This window comes from Solenopsis invicta, chromosome 5, assembly GCF_016802725.1.
Source record: "Solenopsis invicta isolate M01_SB chromosome 5, UNIL_Sinv_3.0, whole genome shotgun sequence".
In the NCBI taxonomy this organism is placed as follows: Eukaryota; Metazoa; Arthropoda; class Insecta; order Hymenoptera; family Formicidae; genus Solenopsis; species Solenopsis invicta.
The window spans coordinates 14,453,473-14,477,130 of NC_052668.1; the positions used below are offsets into that span (position 1 = coordinate 14,453,473).

The 23,658-nt window shown below is 32.6% G+C and overlaps 1 protein-coding gene across 5 annotated transcripts in view; it reads left to right on the forward strand.

Moving 5' to 3' along the window:
- The first annotated feature begins 521 nt into the window (after window positions 1–521).
- The window catches only part of LOC105202335 (glutamate receptor ionotropic, kainate 2), a 139,311-nt gene continuing 116,174 nt past the window's right edge, over window positions 522–23,658 (forward strand). For 4 of the 5 annotated variants that reach the window (XM_026132629.2, XM_011170798.3, XM_026132630.2 and 1 more), the window contains exons 1-2: window positions 522–801; window positions 8,145–8,346. In XM_026132629.2, coding sequence (XP_025988414.1) covers window positions 8,253–8,346 — 94 coding nt within the window. In that variant the 5' untranslated portion in view covers window positions 522–801; window positions 8,145–8,252. The remainder of the gene's footprint in view (window positions 802–8,144; window positions 8,347–23,658) is intronic. The other variant, XM_039449076.1, reaches the window with a different exon arrangement.

Genomic DNA, 23,658 nt, shown 5'->3' on the forward strand with positions numbered 1-23,658 from the left:
AAAAGTTATTATAATTTATAATTAAAAAAAAATTTTGTTAAAAAATTTTAGTGACCTTGATCTTTGATCCCTTTAGACTCAACTAATTGGCTCATATTTTGCCTCCGTGGAGTTAAAATCTTTGAATATCTATTGGCGCAAAAGCAGAGTTTTACAAAGTTATCCGTTTTTGAGAAATTCTGCAGACGGACGAACAAACAGATAGGCAGACGGATAACCATAATTAATGTAAAATTATAAAATAGTTTTTTTTATGATGCACTATAAATTACTTAATAAAATTATTATAAAAGTATTGACGTCGAAAGGGCATTGCGTCAACTCATTGCTTCGAAGTAATACATTTAAAGCTCCTTGCTCCGAAAGCGCGCGCTAATCGTTCTCACGTGGTCCTTTCAAACGAGCACGTGGACTAGCACGACCGTGATTGGCCGGCGAACACGTGGCCGCTCGGCGAGAATCGGAGCTCGGGCGTATTCGGCTGACGTCGCGAGTCGACGACCGAACGACCGAACGGCAGTCGCGCGCCGGCCTCTGTCACGGTAGGATGTGTATGTTTACGTTTCCGCGATGATAACGATTCGCTTATCATATACGGAGGTTATGTTTACGCGCGTCACAGGGACAACGCATGTCTTTATTCGCCGATATTCTTAAACGCCGACACTCTCGAATGTCCTCTCGCTCCCCCCCTTCTCCCCTTACGAGGCGTCTCGTCGTAACAATATTCCAAGGATTCCGTGAGGTTTTTCTACCGCCGGAAGTTGCCTGACGTGTTTGACAGCTACGATGAAAAACGCGGTAAGTAGGCGTCAATTGTTCGAATGTTTAAATACAATAAAATTTTTCAAAAGATTAACAATATATAAAGGTAAGAAAACAAATTAATTCAATGTTTTTAATGCGAGTGTTTTCAACGCGATCGAAGTAAACGCAATTAGTGAAGTTTACGATAGATTTAAATCTTATTAGCATGTACCAGACTGGATATTTTCTCAATTAATCTATAAATTAAATTGATCGCGAGAAGTTAGATTAGATTAGATAGCAAATGGATCGACAAGCAATTCATATTTTTTTATTATGAAATTGAATAAAATTTTTTAATCTTTTCTCCATTTTAATTAAAACATTAATATTCCAATATTAAACTTCTGTTCACATTTTCTGTATTTTCTTTTAAATTTTTGATTCAAATAAACTTTCTTACAAATATCGTTATATCTATTCTTTTTTATTAATTTTAAAATGTTTAAAAATTTATGAAATGTTCCAAAAGTAGATTTTAGCAATGATCATTTTCACAATGTAAAATCTAATTTGTAGAATTCATTTAACTACTCGAACTGCTACTCTTTGTCATTTTTCTAATTTTCTGTAACATCCTCCAGAATGTGATCGCTGAAAACAATATGCATAACTCATTTATTTCAATTTGGTAAAGCGAATTTCGTGTCAGGACGCGATCCTACCTAGTTCGTTGGTAAAATCGATAACTGCCTCTCGAACCGAGACGAATTGTTCTGGTAGTTTGGAGTTCACTGTCTACCACGTGACCCGTCAATCGAGTAATTCTCTCAATAACTTCCTTTTCCTTTCCTTTTATACAACTTGTAGCTAATATATAAAATTGTACACCACTGTAATTTATTGCACTTTTTTATATAAATTGTCGCGATTGGTCGATGATTATATCAACAAAAGCAATCGAATAATATTAATATTAATTGGATATTGATGATATCGGATAAACAAACATATCAGAAATTTATGTGAAAGATATATTTGCGCATATTACTCATAATGGCACATTATGGTGACAAAATGCTGCAATTACGTTGAAAACGACCGGCTTTCGCAATCAATACCATTGTAATGACATTGATTATGCATTTTCTAGATCGCTCTGTTGTAATTAATTGCAATAAAAAAATAACGTAGCGCGTCCTCTATTCAGTCTAATTACTTCACTGTGTAAATCATAAGTGCAAATTGAAAATTGCGTCTATGTAAATATAATTGAATTAGAATGACAGATATAGATTCATAATACATATTGGATTAAAATACCGTATTTCCGATTGCTTTAATTAAATTTTATATACTTATTGAATTATATGCAAATTAGTTAATTATTCATTGCAGTCTTCGATAAATTTAAATTCTACTTTAATTCTATTTTAACATCGTTATAGAAGTGATAATGAGCGAAGAATAGCGAGGAAGCTTTTACATTATTAATTTTTTTTAACATTTATTAACGAATGAAATTGTACATTATTTTATGCATAATGTATATCGGTTTTATCGCCACGATATTTATAAGTTTAATCATCATTTTCTCGGTTCTACCCGTATCCAAGTTGTTTAATGATGTCGGAAAACAAAATATATATACAATGATAAATTATATGCATGATCAGTATTAAACACCGTGGTAACATTATGTCATATTTATTATTATACTCCGTTATAGTAATACATCACAAAATCGACAGCGAAATAAAGTTATAAATATTTGCAAATATTATAATTACAAATTATAATATTATATACGTGATGCGTATCAAGTTTATATCAAACTATCCTTTAAAGATTGCGAATTGAAGATTACATTGCAAATTCAAGTGCGTATTTTTGTGTATAAAATTGTATAGTCACTGATTTGCAGTGTAGAATTGGACCAATCTGATAATTTTATAATTTTAATCCGATTCGTTCTTATTAGTTGAATTCTGGTCTCCAATGTGTAATTTGATACAAGCTTTATGCCCATAATTCTGATGCGAGTAAATGTTGTTTGTTAAAATTAATGAAGTAGAATAATAATTGATCCACATCTTTAGACAATTATAATTCGATTTCTCTTTAGCTTATAACTTAAGCATTGCCGTTTTAGTTAACTAAGCCATATTCATTGAGTAATTTATAAACTGAGGTTGTTTGTGTAAATGATTCAATTAGTTGCTTTGAGGTGATCGTAATTGTTGACAATCGCGATCATCTCAAAACAACTAATTGAATCATTTACACAAACAACCACAGTTTATAAATTATTCAATGAATATGGCTTAGTTAACTAAAACGGTAATGCTTAAGTTATAAGCTAAAGAGAAATCGAATTATAATTGTCTGAAGATGTGAATCAATTATTTATTATTCTACTTCATTAATTTTATTTATTAATTTTGTCTACAAAGAAATTTTATATAAACATTTCGAAAAATTTTCTTTAATAATGTAACAGTTTATATTATTTTGTAAACACAAATTGAAGATTCTAATAAATTCTAATAATATAAATTATTTAAAAAAATTTTTAGTATGTATACACACAATAACTATCGATTATTTTTAACTTTTTTCCGATAACTAAACGACGGTTTATTTTTTACGACATTCGTACAAACGATTGGATTAAAGTGGAGTGTGCTTTTGTACCAGCTTCGCCCACTCGTTGATAGTAGTACGGATGATTAAATTTTATTGCATCGCGCTGCGAAACGTTCATACGAAGTTACGATACCGGTATCCGGAACATTAAGTGCTAGGAAATCGAAGAAAAGGGTGTGATGAGGAATCGAGAAACGGGAAAGAGGAACAAAAGGCGCATGTTATTCGAGTTCTGCCGTATCACAGGTGCTTTAAAATCCAAAGAATCACATGCGAATTCTTAAAAATTATCCTCTTCGACATGAGATTCTAGTAACCGGACATGTACCTACATTACAAATCCAAGTGTGTAAAACGTGTAGTCACTTTTTACGCATTTGTATTTTTTATGCATTAAATTAAATTAAATTTATGCGTGTAATTTTTATACTTTCTACACGCTTTAAATACAAACACAAGACGTGTATCAACATTAAATTACACATCTAAGCATATAAAAAAATACACGCACATAAATGCGTAAAGGGTAAAATTGTAATTCAATTTTATTACTACAATAAACAAAATATTTGAGGTAATAATTTAGACAAAAATTTTTGAAAAATTCAAACATTTAAAGAAATTGAAGTATATATTTTAAACACTTGAGGAAATTAAATGAGAGCAACTATCAATACATACAAAATTTTTTATAATTAATATAATCCTTTAATCCATAATCATTTGCGCATTTATTATGCGTAGCATCGACTGCTAGGTCGGGGAGTCGCAATTACTAAGTATTCATAATTTGTTTTTATATTCAAGATTATTTTAAGTACAGTATTAAAATATTATAAATCAAGAATCCCAGAACTGTATTAGCATTTTAAGACAGTTCTTAAGATAGTCTTGAAAGAGCGTGGTCTTAAGAAAGGATTATGAATAAAGGTCCTAATTGCTCATTTAATTTCTTCAAGTGTTTGAAGAACATATTTGTATTACTTAGAGAGAGAAAGGGAGAAGAGAGAAAGAAGACGATTTTAATAAATAATAAAAAAATAATTGTATTATCTTATACCATACAGTCAGCTGTTCAATCAAAAATTTCCTATAAAACTCGCCCGCATGTGTGCCAAGCCGCAAAGCTCTGCTGACAAAGTATGGGAAATATTTCAAAGAGAGGTAGGTCCAACGAACGTTGACTCGCCTACATATTGCTCGGGTAAATCGAAAATCGATCGATCTAAATTCGCCGTAAAATGGCACGAGGAAATGATTAAAGAAAAAAAAAAGGTTGCAGCGCCCCTTAGTAAGCGGTTTCTTCTTTCTCTCGTATAATCCACATATCGAAGGCGAGGAAAATGACCGTATTAACGAGAATTCCGGAAAATTCACAAGCCGCTTTCCCTCTATTTTTCTCCCGGGGAGTCGGCACGGCGCGATATCGCGAAGATGTTTTAGGACGACCGTAAATCACCTAAGGTGGCGGACAGCCAGACGTGAACAAAGAAAGAAGGGCAGAAAGAAATGTGTATTTAAAGCACTGTTTCCTATCCGCCTCTCTCTCTCTCTCTCTCTCTCTCTCTCTCGTCCTATCAAGTGCGTTACTCTGCTCTTCGCTAGCACGCTTTGCCATTCTCATCACCTTCATTTTCATCACCTTTGTGCACACACGCGTACGCTGCTTTTTTTTGTGCCATTAAGGCGTTTCTAAGGCCGCAATGAAATTATCGTCGAATAAAGTGATGCGATTAAAGCAACCTGGATACGACATGGAACGAGAATCTTTCTAAATTCCCAGAAGATTTTGGTTTAACAGTCCTCTCATTTCTCCCTCAAAGGCGCCTCCCAAGGGCGAGGCCGGAAGATCTGACAAAGAGAACTATATTTTCACTCCAGATGTTCACGGTCTTTCACCTCCTCCGACGTGCTAATTGCGAGATTACAAATAGTATGTCACAATCTCTCGCGCGAGGAAAGGGAATTAATTTCCTCGGCGCTCTAATCACGATAACGTTAATCTCTTACTTTGAATTTATCATGCTTCTTACGCGCGCATCCCGACGTAAAAGTAGTTCTTTTACATCTCTATACTTTGAACTCATAAAACTTCGAGATATTAATAACGAAGCATGTCAATGAGACAGAAATATCTTGTGAAATAATTAAAAAAGTAATTAGAAAATTAACAATGATCAATGTTAAATTAATTATGCTTTAAAAATTGTATCTTGAATTATTCTGCAATCGATTGGTCGAAAGAATTTTCTATCGCATAATTATATTTCCATCGCGATTATTACTAGTCTTAAGATTTTTTTCCTTTCGCGACATTGCACAACATAGCGCACGAATCTCGAATAAAAGAGTCGCAAATTACTCAGATTGAAAATTGCATACCGGAAAATAGAATAAAGCAAACCTTTCATAATAGGGCCGAGTGAAAGAATTACTGCATAAGAATATATCCACGAGGAATCCGCAAAGAAGTCGCCAGACTGTCTGCGGGATTCCTTATAGAACGAATGTGCGACATCGCGAATCGAAAATCTTGCCATTGTTTCTTCTAAGACCACTGCGTCGACAGCGACGTCTACGGAGGAAGTCTGCGCGCGAGAAGTTTCGCAAACTGTTCCTCGTTTCGCAAAGAAATCATGACATTGAATTAAAATCAAATAATACCGGTGGTTTCTGCCAGCGAGCGCACCATCATCGGCGACAAAACACTGCGGTTATTTCGCAATTTTATCGATTTACGAGACAGCATTGGCGAGCAAGAAACGCGTTGAGTAAGAACAGAATGCTAAGTTTGCCGAGTAAATCGTTCGTTTACTCGTGAAGCATGGAAGATGCATTTTATGATGATGGAGAGTTAATTTACTTGACAAAAATCTGTTTTAAACAGACCCGAAACCGCCAGGTCGATTAACCGATGGCGCTGTCATAAAAAGTAAATGTATTATCCGACATTTTTTTTATATATTTACAAGGGAAGCCGCGAGATATGCGGGTCGCCGATTTTTATAACATTTTATGGGTGTGTAGTATTCACTCACACCTTTACTGTAGTAAAGCAGTTCGTTGCGAATATCGGGCATTCTCGAGAAAATGACGATTAAATATCTCCAGTACCATTACAGTTTTTAGTTTTTTTCATAAATTCTAGACCAAAAAAAAAAACCAATAACAAAACTGTTTTGCTCGGAGACCGTTGTAAATATGACGATTTTCCTAACGCCAGACGCTACGCCGCTGACTCGACAATCGTTTTTCTGTACCGGTATTATAGGTAGATGGAAATATTTAATCTTTTTCTCGAGAATGCCCAATATCCGCAATGAACTGCTTTACTATAGTAAAGGTGTGAACGAATACTACACACTCAAAATATTTTATTAAAATCGGTGACCCGCATCTTGCGGGATTTCCTTGTTAATGGTAACGTAATAAATGTAATGCCTGTGATATAAATTATATACAATAACATATATTTAATTAATTGAACTTAAAAGCATGTTAAATGTATGTTTATAAATATATAGACATAATATACTTAATGTGAAATGAATGTATTATGTTGCTGCACTACTGTATACAATATTTATAAACTTGAAAAGTACATCTTTATTATAAATGAAAATGATAATTGTATTTTATGTCGTAGTTTCACTTTGTAATGTTACACAATGTTTACTTACTGTGATACGATGTTCTCATAAAACATTAAATATACATCTATTATTTACAGTCTTAGCAACGTTATAAGTTCATTTTGTTATACAAATAAAGAAAAGAAATTTTTATATTTTTAAAATCGGGTCCATAACATTTTATTCTTTTAAGTATAATTGATTTTGCAATTATTTGCATAATGAATATTAACAACACTAAGTGTATTAGCTTTGAAATTTTGGATGCTCTGTAAAACTCTTACATAAAAATTAATTTGTACAAATTATCGCAACCTAATGTGTTCTGATGATTATTATTATATAAATTCCTCGAAATAATGCAAACTAGTATATTTTCTCATCAGTTTTCCCCAAAATGTTGGGTCGCATGACGCTTGCTAGAAACGTAAAGTTACACGACTAGACATCTGCTCGCCAACTCTTTGGCCAAACGCCACCGAAATTTGGAACATAAAATAGTACATGAGTGACGGTAAGTTTTCGACGTTGCCACGCGAATTCACAAGCGATACTTGTGTAGCGTGCACGTGATGTGCAAATTTCTCGGAGTATGAATCGTTTGTCGAATTTAAATATTGCGTAAAAAAAAAAGTCTCAAACACGCAATAACGGTTGTCGAATCGAATTTCAAGCGCAAAACGATAAATTTCTGCCAGTTCCCAAAATGGAAACTCTCCTCTCACACGTGGAAAAAAATGCATTTTGCGTTTGTGGTAGAGCACCGGCTCTTATGAATTTTACGCGCGGTGAAAGGCAAACCTAGCGAATATATTCTATTCTACCTCGAGCCCGTTCCAATGCGAACTTTTAATTAACGTACTCGCAAAAAGTTCATTTTTCTTGAAACAGAAACCGACTACTGTTCGCGTACAAAGTCTTCTTGTATTTGGACACACGTTCCAGATTTATTTTTAAAGTTGCAAAAATTAAAAATAATAAAACGATACGGATTAGAGGATGATTTCTAATTAAAATGATTATGAATTTTGTGGTTACAGAAAATTAATTTTGTTGCAGTAGATTAGCGGTATTCGTGTTGACTTTTTTCAAATAATACTTTCACATTTTTATGTTTAGGTAAATATGTGCGTAGAAACGTCAAGCTCTATTCACCACGTAATTTGTGCGGTAGTGTTCGTGTGAAGGGCCACCAAGAGGCCGCGCGGAGGGCTTCCGAGATGAGCTATGAATCTGGGCTGCCTGGTAGCCTCTATCTTTGTTCTTCAGCTGCTTCAGCTGCCATCGGTGCTCGACGCGCTGCCTTCGGTCGTCAAAATTGGTAAGTTTGCATGTCTCGATAGTTCAATTCGTGGTATAGTTTCATTTTTAAATCGTTCTTCGACGATTTAATAAAATGATGAAAATACACGTGCCTTTGAAATCAATATTTTTTTCATGATATTTACTTTCAAACAAAAAAAATTGTCTTGAAAAACATAAATGTGCAAATTCTTCTTACGTTGATTTTATTTGAATAATAATATAACATTTTTCTACATCATATTACCGTAATATTGTAAATGCGGCCGTCGAGTGATTCATGTCAACCGTATGTATGCTAGAAAATATATACCGTGAAAGCTGAATTTAAATTTTACTGTTGAAATAAGAACTTAAATTTTAATTTTAATTACCCTAAATACACATGTCTGATTTTCTGATGGTAATTACGAAGAAAAAAAGAAAGAAATTGTTTTGTTCAAACGTTTTAACTGCATTTCGAATTGCTACCGAAATTTATTCGTTCACCGTTTGTATCGATCTGATAAATCAAAATTGTAATATCATTTCTTACTTCTTTCACGATTGAATCAGTTTATGCCAAGCGAGGAAAAGTTTGCCGAGCATTGAACTAGACGCGCGAGTTGATATCTTTTCCTGACACTTTCCGAAGCTTGTCCTTTTCCTTTTACAAGTTGCTTTCCCGAAAACTTCGCCGTACCTAAGAGCTGCTTCTCAAATCAAACTTTTCTAGGAGTTGTCCCTAGGTTACGTTTGTCGGCAATGTTTCAATAATTATTGTACTCAAGGCACGTGTGGAGCTTGAAATACTCTCTCGGCTCCAAAGATTTCATTTACTTTGTTTACACTCCTTCTTCTTTCGTAACTTTTCTTTTTTTGTCCCTGTTTCTCAATTAAAAAAGTATTTCTACCAGTGTTATTTATCTTGTAGAAAAAGAAGAACATATCACTCACTTTGAGCAAATTAAATATAAGAGAATTATATTCCATGTATTCATACATAACATATTTTATAAGAGAAACTTTATATGAAGTAAAAATGCATTAGAATTACGATTTTGTTACTGCGTCGTTAATTATATGATCAAAATATTAAAATAGATTTAATGTATACCTTACATAATATAATTTACACATATTGCACACACATACACATATAAAACTAAATCCATCAAATTTTATATCAATATAAAGAGAAATATTTAAATAATTCGAAAGTTTCACTATATTTATTTCGAGTAGAATCGGAAAGGAATAGCATACTGTATAATTTTTTTGCTGACGAATTGACGTTATTGTGTTTATAGATAATTTGCTCATGAAATTCACTTCGTAACACAATATCGGATGTAGTAAGTGGCACTACTAGCAGCTTTCTTGTAACCATAGCGTTATAATAGAGATACATCAGCTACTTAGCACATCAGATTACAGGCTCATAATGCTCGAACATCCGTTATCGTGTTACTAATGAGCTCCATTGAGTTACTCGATGGGCCTCTTGTGCTACTAGTATTGGCTTATAACATCTTTGTCCGATATTTCTTATTAGAGACGCGATTCAAGATTGCAAGCCATGCGAAAGTTCTCGGCAATACATGTATTACAATTACATGGTACATGATATTAAAGAATTTAATTCTCTATTTTATTTGATAACTCTGTATTACAGTTTATATAAAACAAATAAACAAAAATTTAATTCTTTAAAAATATGCAAACTTAATTAAATAATTAAACTCCTAAAAAAACTGATAATAATTATAGCAGATTTTAATGCTCAAATAATAATTTCATGGTTAAAACTTACTGTGTAAAATTTAATATTTAAATTATATTAACATTAACAATCTCACATAATTTATTTGAATAAATTTCCTAAAAACAATTTTAATTATATATTTAATGGTTAATAATTATTTAAAGTGGTATCTTTAAATTAACGAAGTAATATATTGCAGAACGTTGAGTGAATTTAGTGAAAATAAAAATTTATAATTTAATACCGTTTAAAATATTTAAAAAAAAAAATAAGAAAATATGGATATTAAAGAAAAAAGTGGAAAACTATATTTATCATTTTATCATTTTTTAAATAGTGTAGATATATTGCCACAAAATTTATCGCTAGATTTCTCGACTGATCCCCATGGATAGTGAGCAGTAATGAATTTCGTGTATTTAGTACAATTACTGTTAATTAATGCGTCTGGAGTAAGTGGTCGCAACTGGGCAGTTGAATTTGCTGTTAAATATGGATGACCTGGGCAAATTATTGGTAACATTGTGCAGACAGTTACGTGCGCGAGATTAAAGAATATTACAGTGAAATGATTATAATTGCCGATTATTGTCTGATAGAAAAAGTAGATATGGCTTTGAATAACCAAGTCGAATATTTATTACATTAATTACACACATTGCACTCGTTGATTTTGCAAGATTAATTTTATCCTAGCAAATAAATTCTCGAAAGTTTTTCCCAATGTGTTTGACATTCACAATAATCTGATGAAAGAATGTTAATATCTAAATGCAAGAAAGCAACTAAATTTCGGTAATACTTTCGCCGTACTTCCTATTTCCGCGATAAAACGGTTAAATTCTCTCTCGAGTAAGCCGACAGGCCCGAGGAATTTACGCAGACAACATGTACATAAGAGAACGTAGAACAGTGTATCGCCCTGAAATGCGATATTTGTCTCGCGTCGTAACCTCTTGTTCCGCCTTTTCATTGAAATTGGATTTCTCGCTGTGAATGCCCCCAAGGCGCCCACGCGCGCCTTGTAACACGTAGGACGTTTAGACAGCAAAAACGGATACAAAGATAAAGAGATCACACAGATGTAACCCGCAAAGTAATGACGGAGGTGAGATAATTTATCCTTCCATTCTAAATTTAATTCAAACTGTTCCTTCTTCCTCTCCCCCCCCCCTCTCCCTCTCTCTCTTTCTCTCGTCGTTACAATTGAAATCCATTCGTTTCTTATAACAGTATTATCTTAACAAACGAGATTTCTAATTGCAAAAACAATTGCATGCAAGGAAATACATGCGTCGTGGGCGAAATTTCCTCACTAGACTTATGACGATATGCTTCCGCGTGTCTGAGATAAGAGAAGCAAGATTTCATTCCCGAATCCTAATGTTTATTTTATTTTGAATGAATTTTGTTTTAACAGTTTTTTTTTAATAATTTATTAACTAGTTATAAAAATATTTATTGTTAAGGATTGAAAATCTGCAATGTAGAATACCTTTCTTCGAGCAGAAAGAAATCGACGCCATATTGGAGAAGATTACCCATAAAAGATGATACTAAGTTTGGGGCACTCTGCATGACAAATGGTTTCGTAAATAAATATGAAATAATATTATCCTACTTTCAAATAAAACTCTCGAGTAATAAATGACTCGGACGATAATGGATTGTCAACGGGAAGTTTCCTAGACCAAGCTTCGCTGCCCCGCCTAATCAACGTCCGTTAATTTGATGGATAAATAAGGGTAGGGAATTTTGTTGAAAGGTTTATCACGATAAATCGTTCTGGCGGACGTCCTTTACTCTTCAGCGCATCTAGTTGACAAAGGACACCGCGAACGTCTAAATGATGCTTGAATAAATCGGTTTCGTTGATTAATTAACGTCGCGCAAATGAAATAGCCCGCAATTTGTCGATGATAGTGTAGATGCCTATTGAATATTGTTTAGAAAATGGATTGTTTATGGCTTATGTAATCAATAGTTTGTTATTTTAAATATTTCAACGTATGTCACTTTCATTTAGTTAAAAGATAGAGATTTCCGGCTAGTCTATCGTGCCATATACATACATGCTTTGTTTAATTTTGTCAATATACAAACCTCAAAATTGTTTATAAAACCACACAATTACTAGTACAATTTTAGTACTTTTTTTTACCTCTTGATTTTTTTATAACGAAACGATTACACGAAATATTTATTTTAGGAAATAACCCGTAAAGTTATATATAATGTGCATAATTTACAACATATTGCAAATATATTGCAAAATTGCTCGTATATTGTCATTATTTCAAACTGCAAGCAAAAAGTTTGAACGTTATAAAAGAACTTTGCAAAATTGGAATTAAATATTGATCGCGTTCGACGTATTCTATTTAATTATCGACATCGAAACAAAAGAAATAATAACATTCTGGGAGGGCTTTGCGACGCAAAGATTTCTCATTTGTTTTATACGACCAAGTTGCGTATCGAAGAAACATTACGAGTCGCGCGTTTCGTCGAAATCGATCGGACTATCGGCGAGTAAAAAGGAACCATACGGAAATGCAGGAAATTCACTGGTTAATCGTCCGTATTCATCCTTTCGATAAATCTTCCGGGTACAAGTCTAGATCCCTTTTAAAAGGAAACGCGTCGAGCCGGGAGGGAGACTCGAAACCGTTCGTGCATGCTCACCATTCATCTGCGATGCGAGTTTCATCCATAAGGTGATTGTAACATGAAAGGAGCTCATCCTTATATCGCGACTTACGTTTCTGACGGTACTTCGAAACCGCATTATTTAATAATCCGCTTATTAAAAGTTGATTCTAAGACATCTTTTTATAACTAGCCATCACATTACGACGACTTGCTATCGCTTTTGTTCCCTCGAGCGGTTAAATGAATAAAATACGATGTGAGGTATAAGGGATTTCATAAGTATTGTGTTTCATAATCGCGGAAGCGGAAATGCAAACGCGTAGCATAATTTATCTTTTGCGTCTCCTGCATTTTGTACGTGGAGCACGTGTCCACGCGTACTTGGTTTCATCCGTTTCACATCATCCCATATTCATCAAATCTTTGAAACATTTCTGTAACAATATCGTATCAAGGACGTTCCGGGATATCGCGTTTGTCACGCGAGGAGGAAGCCTCGGAAAATCCGGCTTTTTCCGCGAGCTTTCTCCTTCCTTCTTCTATCAACGGCGAGTGACGAAAGAAGAGAGTGAATAAATGGAGCCGAGTAACTTCCACACAACAAAGGAAACTCCCGACAGTTCTTTCTTTCCTCTTGATTTTCCTCGTCGTAAATCTTGAAAGTCTCAACATTTTTTTGCTCGCACCTTACTTGTGAACATCTTGCCGGTCCATAATTTCGTCACTTGTCCGATTATTTTACCTCACACAAAGATTTTAACTATATCTCATTTTATTATCAGCGATATAACGAGAAAGTCTGTGAAGGAAAACCTGCGATAAAACTACGTAAATTGTATTATCCAACTTCATTTGCGGCTTGAATGAACACGCTACCATCCTTTGATTAGTTTCGAGATTAAAGCTTTAAACTTTTCTTAAGCTGTTCGAATTCTCAGTTTCACGCTCAAAATGTAACAGTAGGAATAACAACATTGACGCCGAATTCTTACTTCGCACTTTGACTTCGTCAAAATATAGATTATTACAAAATAGAAACTGAATACTGCGAAGTTCATTATACCTTTCAATTTTCTGTTTGAAATTATTGATTTTACATCAACAGAAGATTCATCGAAAACACAAAAAATATTATTGATCAAATTAAAATAATTTATTATAATTAATTAAATATTTATATATTAAATAAGCCAACAGTATAATGTACCAATTCAAACGCGTTTTATCTGCAACTTAAAGGAATCCTAAAGTAACATAATTATTAACAACATTACAAGACTTTACAAAAGTGAAAACTTTTTTTTTTTTGTGTAAAGTACAATATAAATAGCGAGGTACTCCACTTAACTTAAAGAACAAAAAATAAGTAAAAAAATTATACATCGATAATTTTTTAACTTTTTTTGTTCTTAAATTGAAATTGAATATTTCATCATTTATTTTTGTGTTTAATTTAACAAGTACTTTAATAGGTACTTTAAACAACGTGTAGAAAAGTATTTTAAACAAAGAAAAAGGTTTTCAATTCACCAAAGTCAATTCGAAGAACTTCGTACCTCGTAATATCGGTAATTCTATCATTCTAGAATCTTAAACGTCTATCTATTTTTAAATATCCGTTTTTCTATTTCTGATTGAATCGCTACGCAGAGCATTTGCTATCTCCAGTGAAAAGTGAGGTCGGCTACCCCGACTGATTGCACATGCTATAGGAAATCAGACTACAGTGGTAACGCAATAGAAAATCTGAGAGGGTGGAAACATATATACGTCGAGAAAGAGGGAGAAGAAGAGAAAGAAAACAAATAGGCAAAAAGAAAATAACGCGAGAAAGGCGAGTAGAAGAGTAAGGGGTGAGCGAACGAAGGGGTAGATACGACATCGTGGCGCCAACGGATATCAGTATCTCGAGAGCTTTCCCAGATCTTGCAGCTTTTATCTTGCACACTCTCTTTCTCCATCTAGTATCATCAGTGCGATATCTTCTCCGCAACTTAGCAAAGCATTACGTACTCGTTTAGTTTGCATATTTCATCGCAGTTAAGAAAGTTAGGCGTCGAAATTAATTGCCGACCGCTTGAATTTGAGCACACAAGAGGAAATCTTTAATGTTCAGTCGAATTTAGTTAGTACGCTTGTTGTTATTAGAATAATCTGCGCTGAAAGTTGATATTTATTCTATGCGCATATTTATTCTATAATACCGCAGGTTATGCAAAACGACTTAAAATAATTCGTATAATACTTGCATGGAAATATATTTCTATTTGAAAAACTTTTTTTAACTCTCCCTTTTTGAAGAACCCATCGATCCCATTAAAATTGGACTTTAAACAAATATTCAAACATTTTGAAAACAGATTCTTGTTTTAAAAAAATATATGTAAAAGGTGTAATAAAAGAAATAGCAGTGTATATGTAAATATTTTTAGTGCACTAAAAACATTACTTTAGTAAAATATATATGGAAAATATTTGGGCTAACTCTGTGTTACGAGAAAAAACGTTATTTGTTACAAAATGAAAACCGTGATATTGCATTGATTCATCAACTTTCATGTATTAAGCTTTGCCATTGCCCACATTTTATATATATTTAATAAAAAAAATGTTCTGTGATTAAATTTTGGATTTTAATTTATTGTTGTTTTATATTGTTATTTGTTAAAAAAAAACTAAGTTTGAATGTCACAAAAATATTGCAATTTCCAATGTTTGAAACGTTAAAAGTTGGAAGTTACTAAATCGCTATTGCTATCCAAAGTTTAATCGACAATTTTACCTTTTTAAACTAAATAACAGAAATTCAATCATAAATGATATTAAATTTAAATTTGGTAAGCTTATGCATCTATGAGGATATTTGTGATCGAAATGCACGATAAAAATATCTGAAAAATCATGGAAATCGCTCAACAAATCGTAAGAAAGTGGCAACGAATCGTCCATTCTGGGAGTACCGAAAACGGTTGTCGGACGGCGAGGTAGGGCGTCGTAAACAGAGGAATGCTCTTAATAATTTCACGATAGTTTGGCAAACGAGAGATTCCCCGGTTCTCTTTCCTCGTGTATTTTCCCTGGGATTTTCCCCACGTAGCCTCGATCACCTCTCAATTCCTTCCTCCACTCAGCCTGGCCCCCGTACTACTTTCTGTTCCGCAGCTTCTTAAACTCCGAGATTGAAACGTCCGATCCGAATCGCGACCGACGACTGCAAACTTCTGAGACACTCGTAACTCATAAGTATTTGCTCTCTCCCCGATTCATCCATTTTCCTCGGACTCCCCCATATCGGTCATCTCCCTTTTTCGCAGTATGCGCGTATCAGTAGCAGCAGCAAACATGAACATGTTATTTCAGATAGAAACCAAAGTTAGTCTTAAGTGAAGGGTAGACGATGAATGTGCAGACTCACGTTTTGATGTAAAAGGAACATCGGTTAAATAGACGCTGGCGACGTAATCAGAACGTTGACTCGGTGCACTAATTCAAGTTTGTTAGATATATTTACATTCGTATCTAGCAAAACGAGAACGTTTCTTCGCTTTTTCCTTCACAAAATTACTCGTAGCTCTTTCTACGAGCTTCCACGTTCTAAAATAACGTGTCTAAATGCATTTGCTGTTCGCATATATTATGCGTACATCGATAATCTGCCGATGTGCTCTGCAGCTGCAATAATGTCGGTTCATCTGGATCAATTTGTGAACTGCTATCAAGGAAAAATTAATCTCCACGAAAGTCGGTAATATTTGTAAGTTTCCGACTAAACGTGTTATAATCAAGTAAGTTTCCGTTCGTATTTTTTTTTCTGAAATAAAGTTCCAGACATTTGAATTCAATCGCCAGATGATTGCGTGATTTCCGAATAGTCACTGGCGAAGTTTCTCTTTCAGTAAGCCATGAGAAATTTTACAGGAAAGTCACGCGCTGTTCTTCGAATCGATAGGGATGACACAAATTAATCATTGATAGTATTGATAATGCTCTTATTATCGGCAAAATCACAGAAATATTGAATTTACTTTTCTGCTCGATTTATATTTTATAATATTAGTAATGTTAATAATGTTTTTCTAACTTGGAAATTTTTGTCTTTCCATCAAATGCTTTATGTAATGTCCTATTTTCCCGCTTTACCTTCAGATAAGAAAAATAGAGTATCGCACATGCGAGTAACGTTGCTGACGATGCTAGACATTTCCGTAAACAGGTAAAGAGATCGATAAAGATACGCTAAATTTGTCGCGTGCACAGATTTTCTCTGGTTTTACTCAACATTTTCCCACGTGAACGTCTCGCTTGCACGTGATATTTTAGACATCTTTTTCAAGTCTTGAATTTTACATATTTTTAATGCACTATTTGTTACATTTTATGTATAATAACGTATTTGTGAAAAATATATGCCAATGTGTATATTTAATTGATTACACAAGTATGCATGTTCCTGCATTGTAGAAAACAAAAATCGTTTTCTATGCAATTTTGTACGCGTTACTGTTTCTATGAATCCGGCCACAAAATTAGTCTATCACGTCAGATTACCGATGTTGGTTTAAATAGCCCAAAAGTAGTGCTTTTAGCCATGTTTATCGATTTATTGCTAACAAAGAAATCTTTTCTGCTAATTTCGCAAATGACATCTTAAAATAGTAATTTTATTCTTTAAAATCAATTTTGATTTGTACCCGTAACATTTTTTTCGCAATAATGAATTTTATATATCATAAAATTTGAAATTCGCTCACAAAAGTTGAAAGGATGATGTACTAATCTAAAATGCTATGCGTTATAGATTCGTAAACTTTGATATTTAAATCATATGTCGTGATAGACTTCCCCGGCCAGATTCAGATTCAGCGTCCATTTCCCTACCGCAATTGAAAGATACTAATTTAATTTTGTGCAGAAATACGTACGATACGTAAATATTCTTTTCTAATTTTTATTGTCTATGAGATCATCATGAAAAAACAAAATGTTTTTATTCTAAAACTATCATTGTTTCTATCACAGTTCTCTTATTGCTTTCTTTATCTACATTTTTACTGCATTTTATTTTACTATTTTGTAAATGATTAATAATTTAAGTTATAAAAAATTTAATTTAATTTAATTTAAATTCAAAAGTTATAATGTAAATACTTTAAAAGTATAGGTTATTTTATATAATTATTTCATATATTTTATATATTATTTTATATAAAGAATTTTATAATGAAAAATATCTCATTATGTTCTCAACTTTCTGAAAATTTTGCGGTTGTAAGCGCTTCGCAAAAAGTGTATAAGAATATTTTTTTACACGCGCTTGCCTTGCATGTTTATTCTACAAATTTCAAACGAGTAAAATATGGTTTGTAAACTCATTTTCCCGTAACGTTCATCAAAATACGCTAACAAATTTAATATAACAAGTTTTATTTTCCGTACTGAAATGTATAAGGAGCAGTCAAATGAAAACGAGACAGACTGTATAACACAGTATATACAGTCTGTCTCGTTTTCATTTGACTGTTATATATTTACGTGCAGTAAATTATTGAAAAATACTCTCCAGAATTAAATATTGATATTAATCTAATGCGTAGCGCATTTATTTTAAAAAACAATGGATCTTTAGTAATATATTCATCAGATATTCATTACTAGATTAAAATGTAATTTGTTACTCACCGATACACGATGCGCAGCAACGGAATTTTTAACGTCAATCTGTAAAACACAAATAAATATAATTCACATTATAGTAGCGTTCGCAGTAATTAATATTGCAAAAACTGATTACGGTACATGCACTTTGAGTTTTGATTCATCTTTTTCAAGCATCAATTATTAATGAAATAATTATATTCTTACAAAAATCTTTATTACCTATAAGTATATTTAGATTTTAAAAGTTCGACGAGCAAATCCTCTTAAAGTAATTTAATTTATAAATCATGAGGAATATTATGAGATATTTTTTATTAAAAAATTCTTTATATAAAATAATATATAAAATATATAAAATAATCTGCATTTTTTAAGTACTTACATTATAACTTTTGAGTTTAAATTAAATTAAATTAAATTAAATTTTTTTAGTTTGTTACTTATTTATAAAATAGTGAAAAAATGCAGTAAAAATGCAAATAAAGAAAGCAATAAAAAAAACTGAAACAATAATAGTTTTAAAATAAAAATATTTTATTATTTTTTCATGATGATCTCATGTATATAATAGATAATAAAAATCGGAAAAAAATGTTTATGTATCGCATGTGTATTTCTGCACAAAATTAAATTAGTATCTTTTGATCGCGTTACGTAGAAAATAACTTCTGTTTTCCAGTACGCAAAGAAAGTTAAAAATGTTGTAGGCCATTATTAATCTTTAAACAAAAAAATAATTAAAAGAGATTTGAATAAAACTTTTTTTAAATAACAAAACAAATTAATTTTCTCGTTTCAAGACTTGGATACTTTCATAAAGCAGTTATATAAGTTAATTAGAATCTGGAAAACGATTAAGCGAAAGGTAAAACGCAATGCTTTGATGTAACGAAATAAAATATTATTAATGATATAAATTAGAAAAAGTGACAATTTATACATAAGTAAATTGCAGGATAACTTGCGCGTGTATCCCCAAAGTATTCGGGAATCATACACATTTTCGATCTTCCCAAGGTACCAGCCAAACGAAATATTTGTCGATGCGCCAGAGAGCGTAAAAGGAGAATCTGGCGAAACTCGTTTTTCAGGACATAATCGGGTCAACTATAAATCGAATCAATGGTACATGCATATCTGGAACGATTTTAGAATACACAGAGATAGTAGCAAAACTGGAACGGAAACTGATAAATGTTTTAATTGATCAATGACCTAACCCAATCAACATTGAAATCATTTTTGTCAATTCTTCAATTTTTTTTTATTATCTCTATTCTTTGTTATAATTGCACGAACATAAAGTTAAAAAAAAATAACGTCACTATGTCATACAGAATTTTTTTCTTCACCCAGAGAAAAGTTATATATAAATTGAAGAAAGTGTTTCTTCAACTTGAAGTTTTTACAAGTTGAAGTGAAAATGTCTTTGTGAGAAAAATAAAAATTTATTTGCTTTCAAGAAACATTATTAGCCTTTTTTAAAGTAAATATATTTGTTTAAATTATTTGTTTAATTTAAGCAAACATTTTTTTAGTTTAAAGAATAAAAGGAACAATCAAGAAATGTCTTTAAATCGAAAAAACTTTTCTTTAACCATAGTAATACGTAAATTTATTTGATTAAACAAATATTTTTTTAATCAAAGAAATTTTTTTCTAAGTATTCTGTAAATATTTTTTTCAATTCCGCATTTCTGTAATTATGAAATCACAAACATTAATTAATACTTTCCACGTGCATACACATATGTTACTATTATTTTTTCACATAACAATGAATTATACACGAAAAATATTCTGGCAAGTGTCAGTCGATATAAACTTCTATAAGCTTTTTCATATACTTGTGTAAAGTCGCAAACTTTTCTCATAGATTTTTCCAAGTTCGATAGAGATACGCAAACAAATGAATTCCTCTTGGCAGAAAAATAGTTCAGCGAACTGAAGTAATATCCTCTCTGTAACGAGGTTCGTCGCAACCGGAAAGTCAATAATAAAATATTTGACTCCTGGAAACGTCTGATGATGATCTTAACGATATCAAAACCCTATTTTACGTCGGCTGAATGTATAAATTTGTACTATGGCCGATGTGTTTTACTTCTTAATGTTTTCTTGATTTATCGAAATGGATCGGATCAATTCCCTTGTGTATTCGTAACCCTCGATTATCTTGACATGGATAGAGTAGTTAAGATGCTTTGTCAGATAAGACTGGTCTCCTGTCGATCATAGCATCTGGTGATGGTCTGACTGATGGATTAGGGCCATTAGTGTTGTGATACCTTTCATATATATTTTATATATATATATAGCCAATATTATGCAAGGGAATCTAAATTGCTCAAATCTTACATTGGATCATTCCGTACGTTAAATTATTGTTGTATGAAAGAGCATGTATTACATTATTTATTTAACGACAATGAACAATAATAAATTAAAGTAAATCTAAATTAATAAAACATTTTTAAAATTCGTAAAAATATAATCTCATATTTAATAAATCATGGCTTATAATGTATATTATCATTCCATTATAATATAAATTACATTTAGCAATTGTTAACACGGTAAAATCTTTCTTATAAAAATTGCTGTTTTATACGTTCATACATTTTTACCTTTATCTGTATTCGCAACGTAACGAAGTTGCAATTGCATTGCAACAGGATCCAAACGCGACTGGAATCCGATCTAAAATACAACCTGTCGGCTTACTGTGATCGAACATAGTATTTCCTAAAGTGTCCGAACGTAATCCTTTTGCGTGAAAAAAGCTGCATTTACGCATTAATGGGCGCTTTAATTTTTTACGCGTGAGAGAATTTAAAATTTATTTTTAAAAATTTAATTTAGAACACGTCAGTCGGAAATTGGCTAAAATTAAGTTCTTTCGAAAAACCCTATATACTTATACGCACTATCGATCAAAAGTCTCAGCGCAGCTTATGTTTTTACTAACAATTTTTACATAAAATATGGTTTTAATAATATGTTCTCTAATTTTTGATCATGGAAATATTCAACAAAGACTCAAATAACCGAGAAATAATTATAAATGAAAGCTATAAATAAATTTTTCGAATAAACAAATATCATGTATGATATATTGAACGGCACATACAATAAAATCCTCAGTGGATTTATAGTTGGAAATACAAAGAAATACATTTTTGTAAAACAGTCAGTTCCCTGCTTTACAAATTCCCCAAAAAGCGTATATGATAATATAATATTATACATATATTATTATAAATATATCCATACATGACATCATGTAATTACTATGTAATAACGCGAAAAACAGAAACTAGATGTCATGTACGGAGTGGGTTTTATCAAAATGTTTATAGCCACGAGGCCAGTGGCCGCATTTAGGGAGTTAGTTTGACGATAAAGCTTCGTTTTACCCATTCGTCTGCGCTGTAACAAACTGGGAAGGGCAATGATGGAGTGCCGTCGGGGGTGTAATGAGAGCTATACACGAGGGTCATAATGCGATTACACCCGGGGCTTCAGCCAACTACCCCTGAACCCGTCAGATTTCCAGTTAACGCTTTGCGTAGACTAAACACCTCGTACACACTCTGAAGTAGTTACTTTGAAGAATAATCGGTCAAGAAAATGATATTTGTTGGTAAAAACCGCTTTGTACTTATGGATGTAATTTTGCATCATGAATTATGAACATTCAACGGCCAAAACCTAAAGAGATACAAATGGACTTGAACGAGCTAAGAGCTAAAACTTTCTTCAAAAAGCATAACACTATGAGTTACTTGTAGATCGAGAGCGGAATTGGAAGTGAGGCAAGTCCCTGAAAACAGACAATTTTCTTAATGCCTCTTTTTAACTTCCTTTCTTTCCCATTTGCGTTCTACACAATATACAGATAGCTGGAAATAGGAAAAAGCATGAGCCGGCATTTTTATTTGGAGGACAATACGCATCTTTCTCGTTTTTCAATCAATAAGTAATCATGCGCGTCTGTGTCACTTGGATCCTTTCTCTGACAATAATGCTGTTGCTTTTAAAATAATGAAAAAACATTTCAAATAGACCTTTTAGGATTTCGATATCAGAGCGACTAAAATCAGAGCGACTAAAAAGTATAAAGAACGTAACTTTTATTTATTCAGTTTTTTTTTTTATTATTACTTTGCTCAATGATTTTGACGGTTCTGCAAAATCGAGGTCCGAATGAAACTCTTTAAAGATAAATTGCATTTCAGATAACGCGGAACATTATAATAAAATAGATATGAATTTTTATTTTTTCGGAAGAGAGATACGTGACAGTTCAAGAAAATGCGACGTAAAGCATGACGATGTACAGCAACCTCAAACTGTATCGCTGTCCGCATGTAGAACCCAACCGACTCTCGCTTAAAAGAATAGTAGGAAATAGTAAATATTTTCCGAGGAAAGGAGACATATCGCTCTTGGTAGATACTATTGGAACTGTTCCAATCGCCAAGTTCGAACGTTGACTTACGAACATCCCTCGAGTCGGGTTATCATTATAGATGAAAGTGCATTGGGCTTCTATATCGTTTACTATATATTCTTTCCCTTCTCTATTATCGAAAGCTTTTCGTTCTATTTTTTCGTGTTGTGCTGTTCGATATTTTATAATAGCAATAATTATTTTTAAATAATTGGCTACATCCACTTTTAATAAAATGTCAGGGGGTTTTGAATGAATGACAATATTAATTCTTTAGCGTACAACTATCGGTGAATGAAACCATTCAAATACACTGATAATGGCAAATAAACATCCATTTCCACGGAAATGAATCCATTAATATGAAATTGTTTCCACTGTTATTTGAGATAACTACCATCTCGAGGGGAGACAACGTCAACAAGACTGTTTATGCATTACTGAGCGAAATCATACACGTTGTTTGAAATTAATGGACAAATTAATACAATATAAGCGTTATTCAAAATTTTATTCATCGCCTCCAGAAACTTTTCTCTAATTATCTCCAGTGCTAGTCATATTTTAGCTAGGCAAAAGCATACATCGCTTAAAATTTGACATTTTGCTCGAAACGACTCTCGTTGCCGCGAATATGACACGTATATCTTTGCGCAATTCTTCTGAATGGACGACGTGCAGCAAATGTGCTCGTCTCCGAGGAATTTTACGCGGCATTACGATGATCCTTCAACCTTCACACGATACTGTTCCGTCTTATTCACTTTCCATCCATCAACGTTATTACCAACAGGAATATTTGTAGAAAATGTCTCGAGATTTTT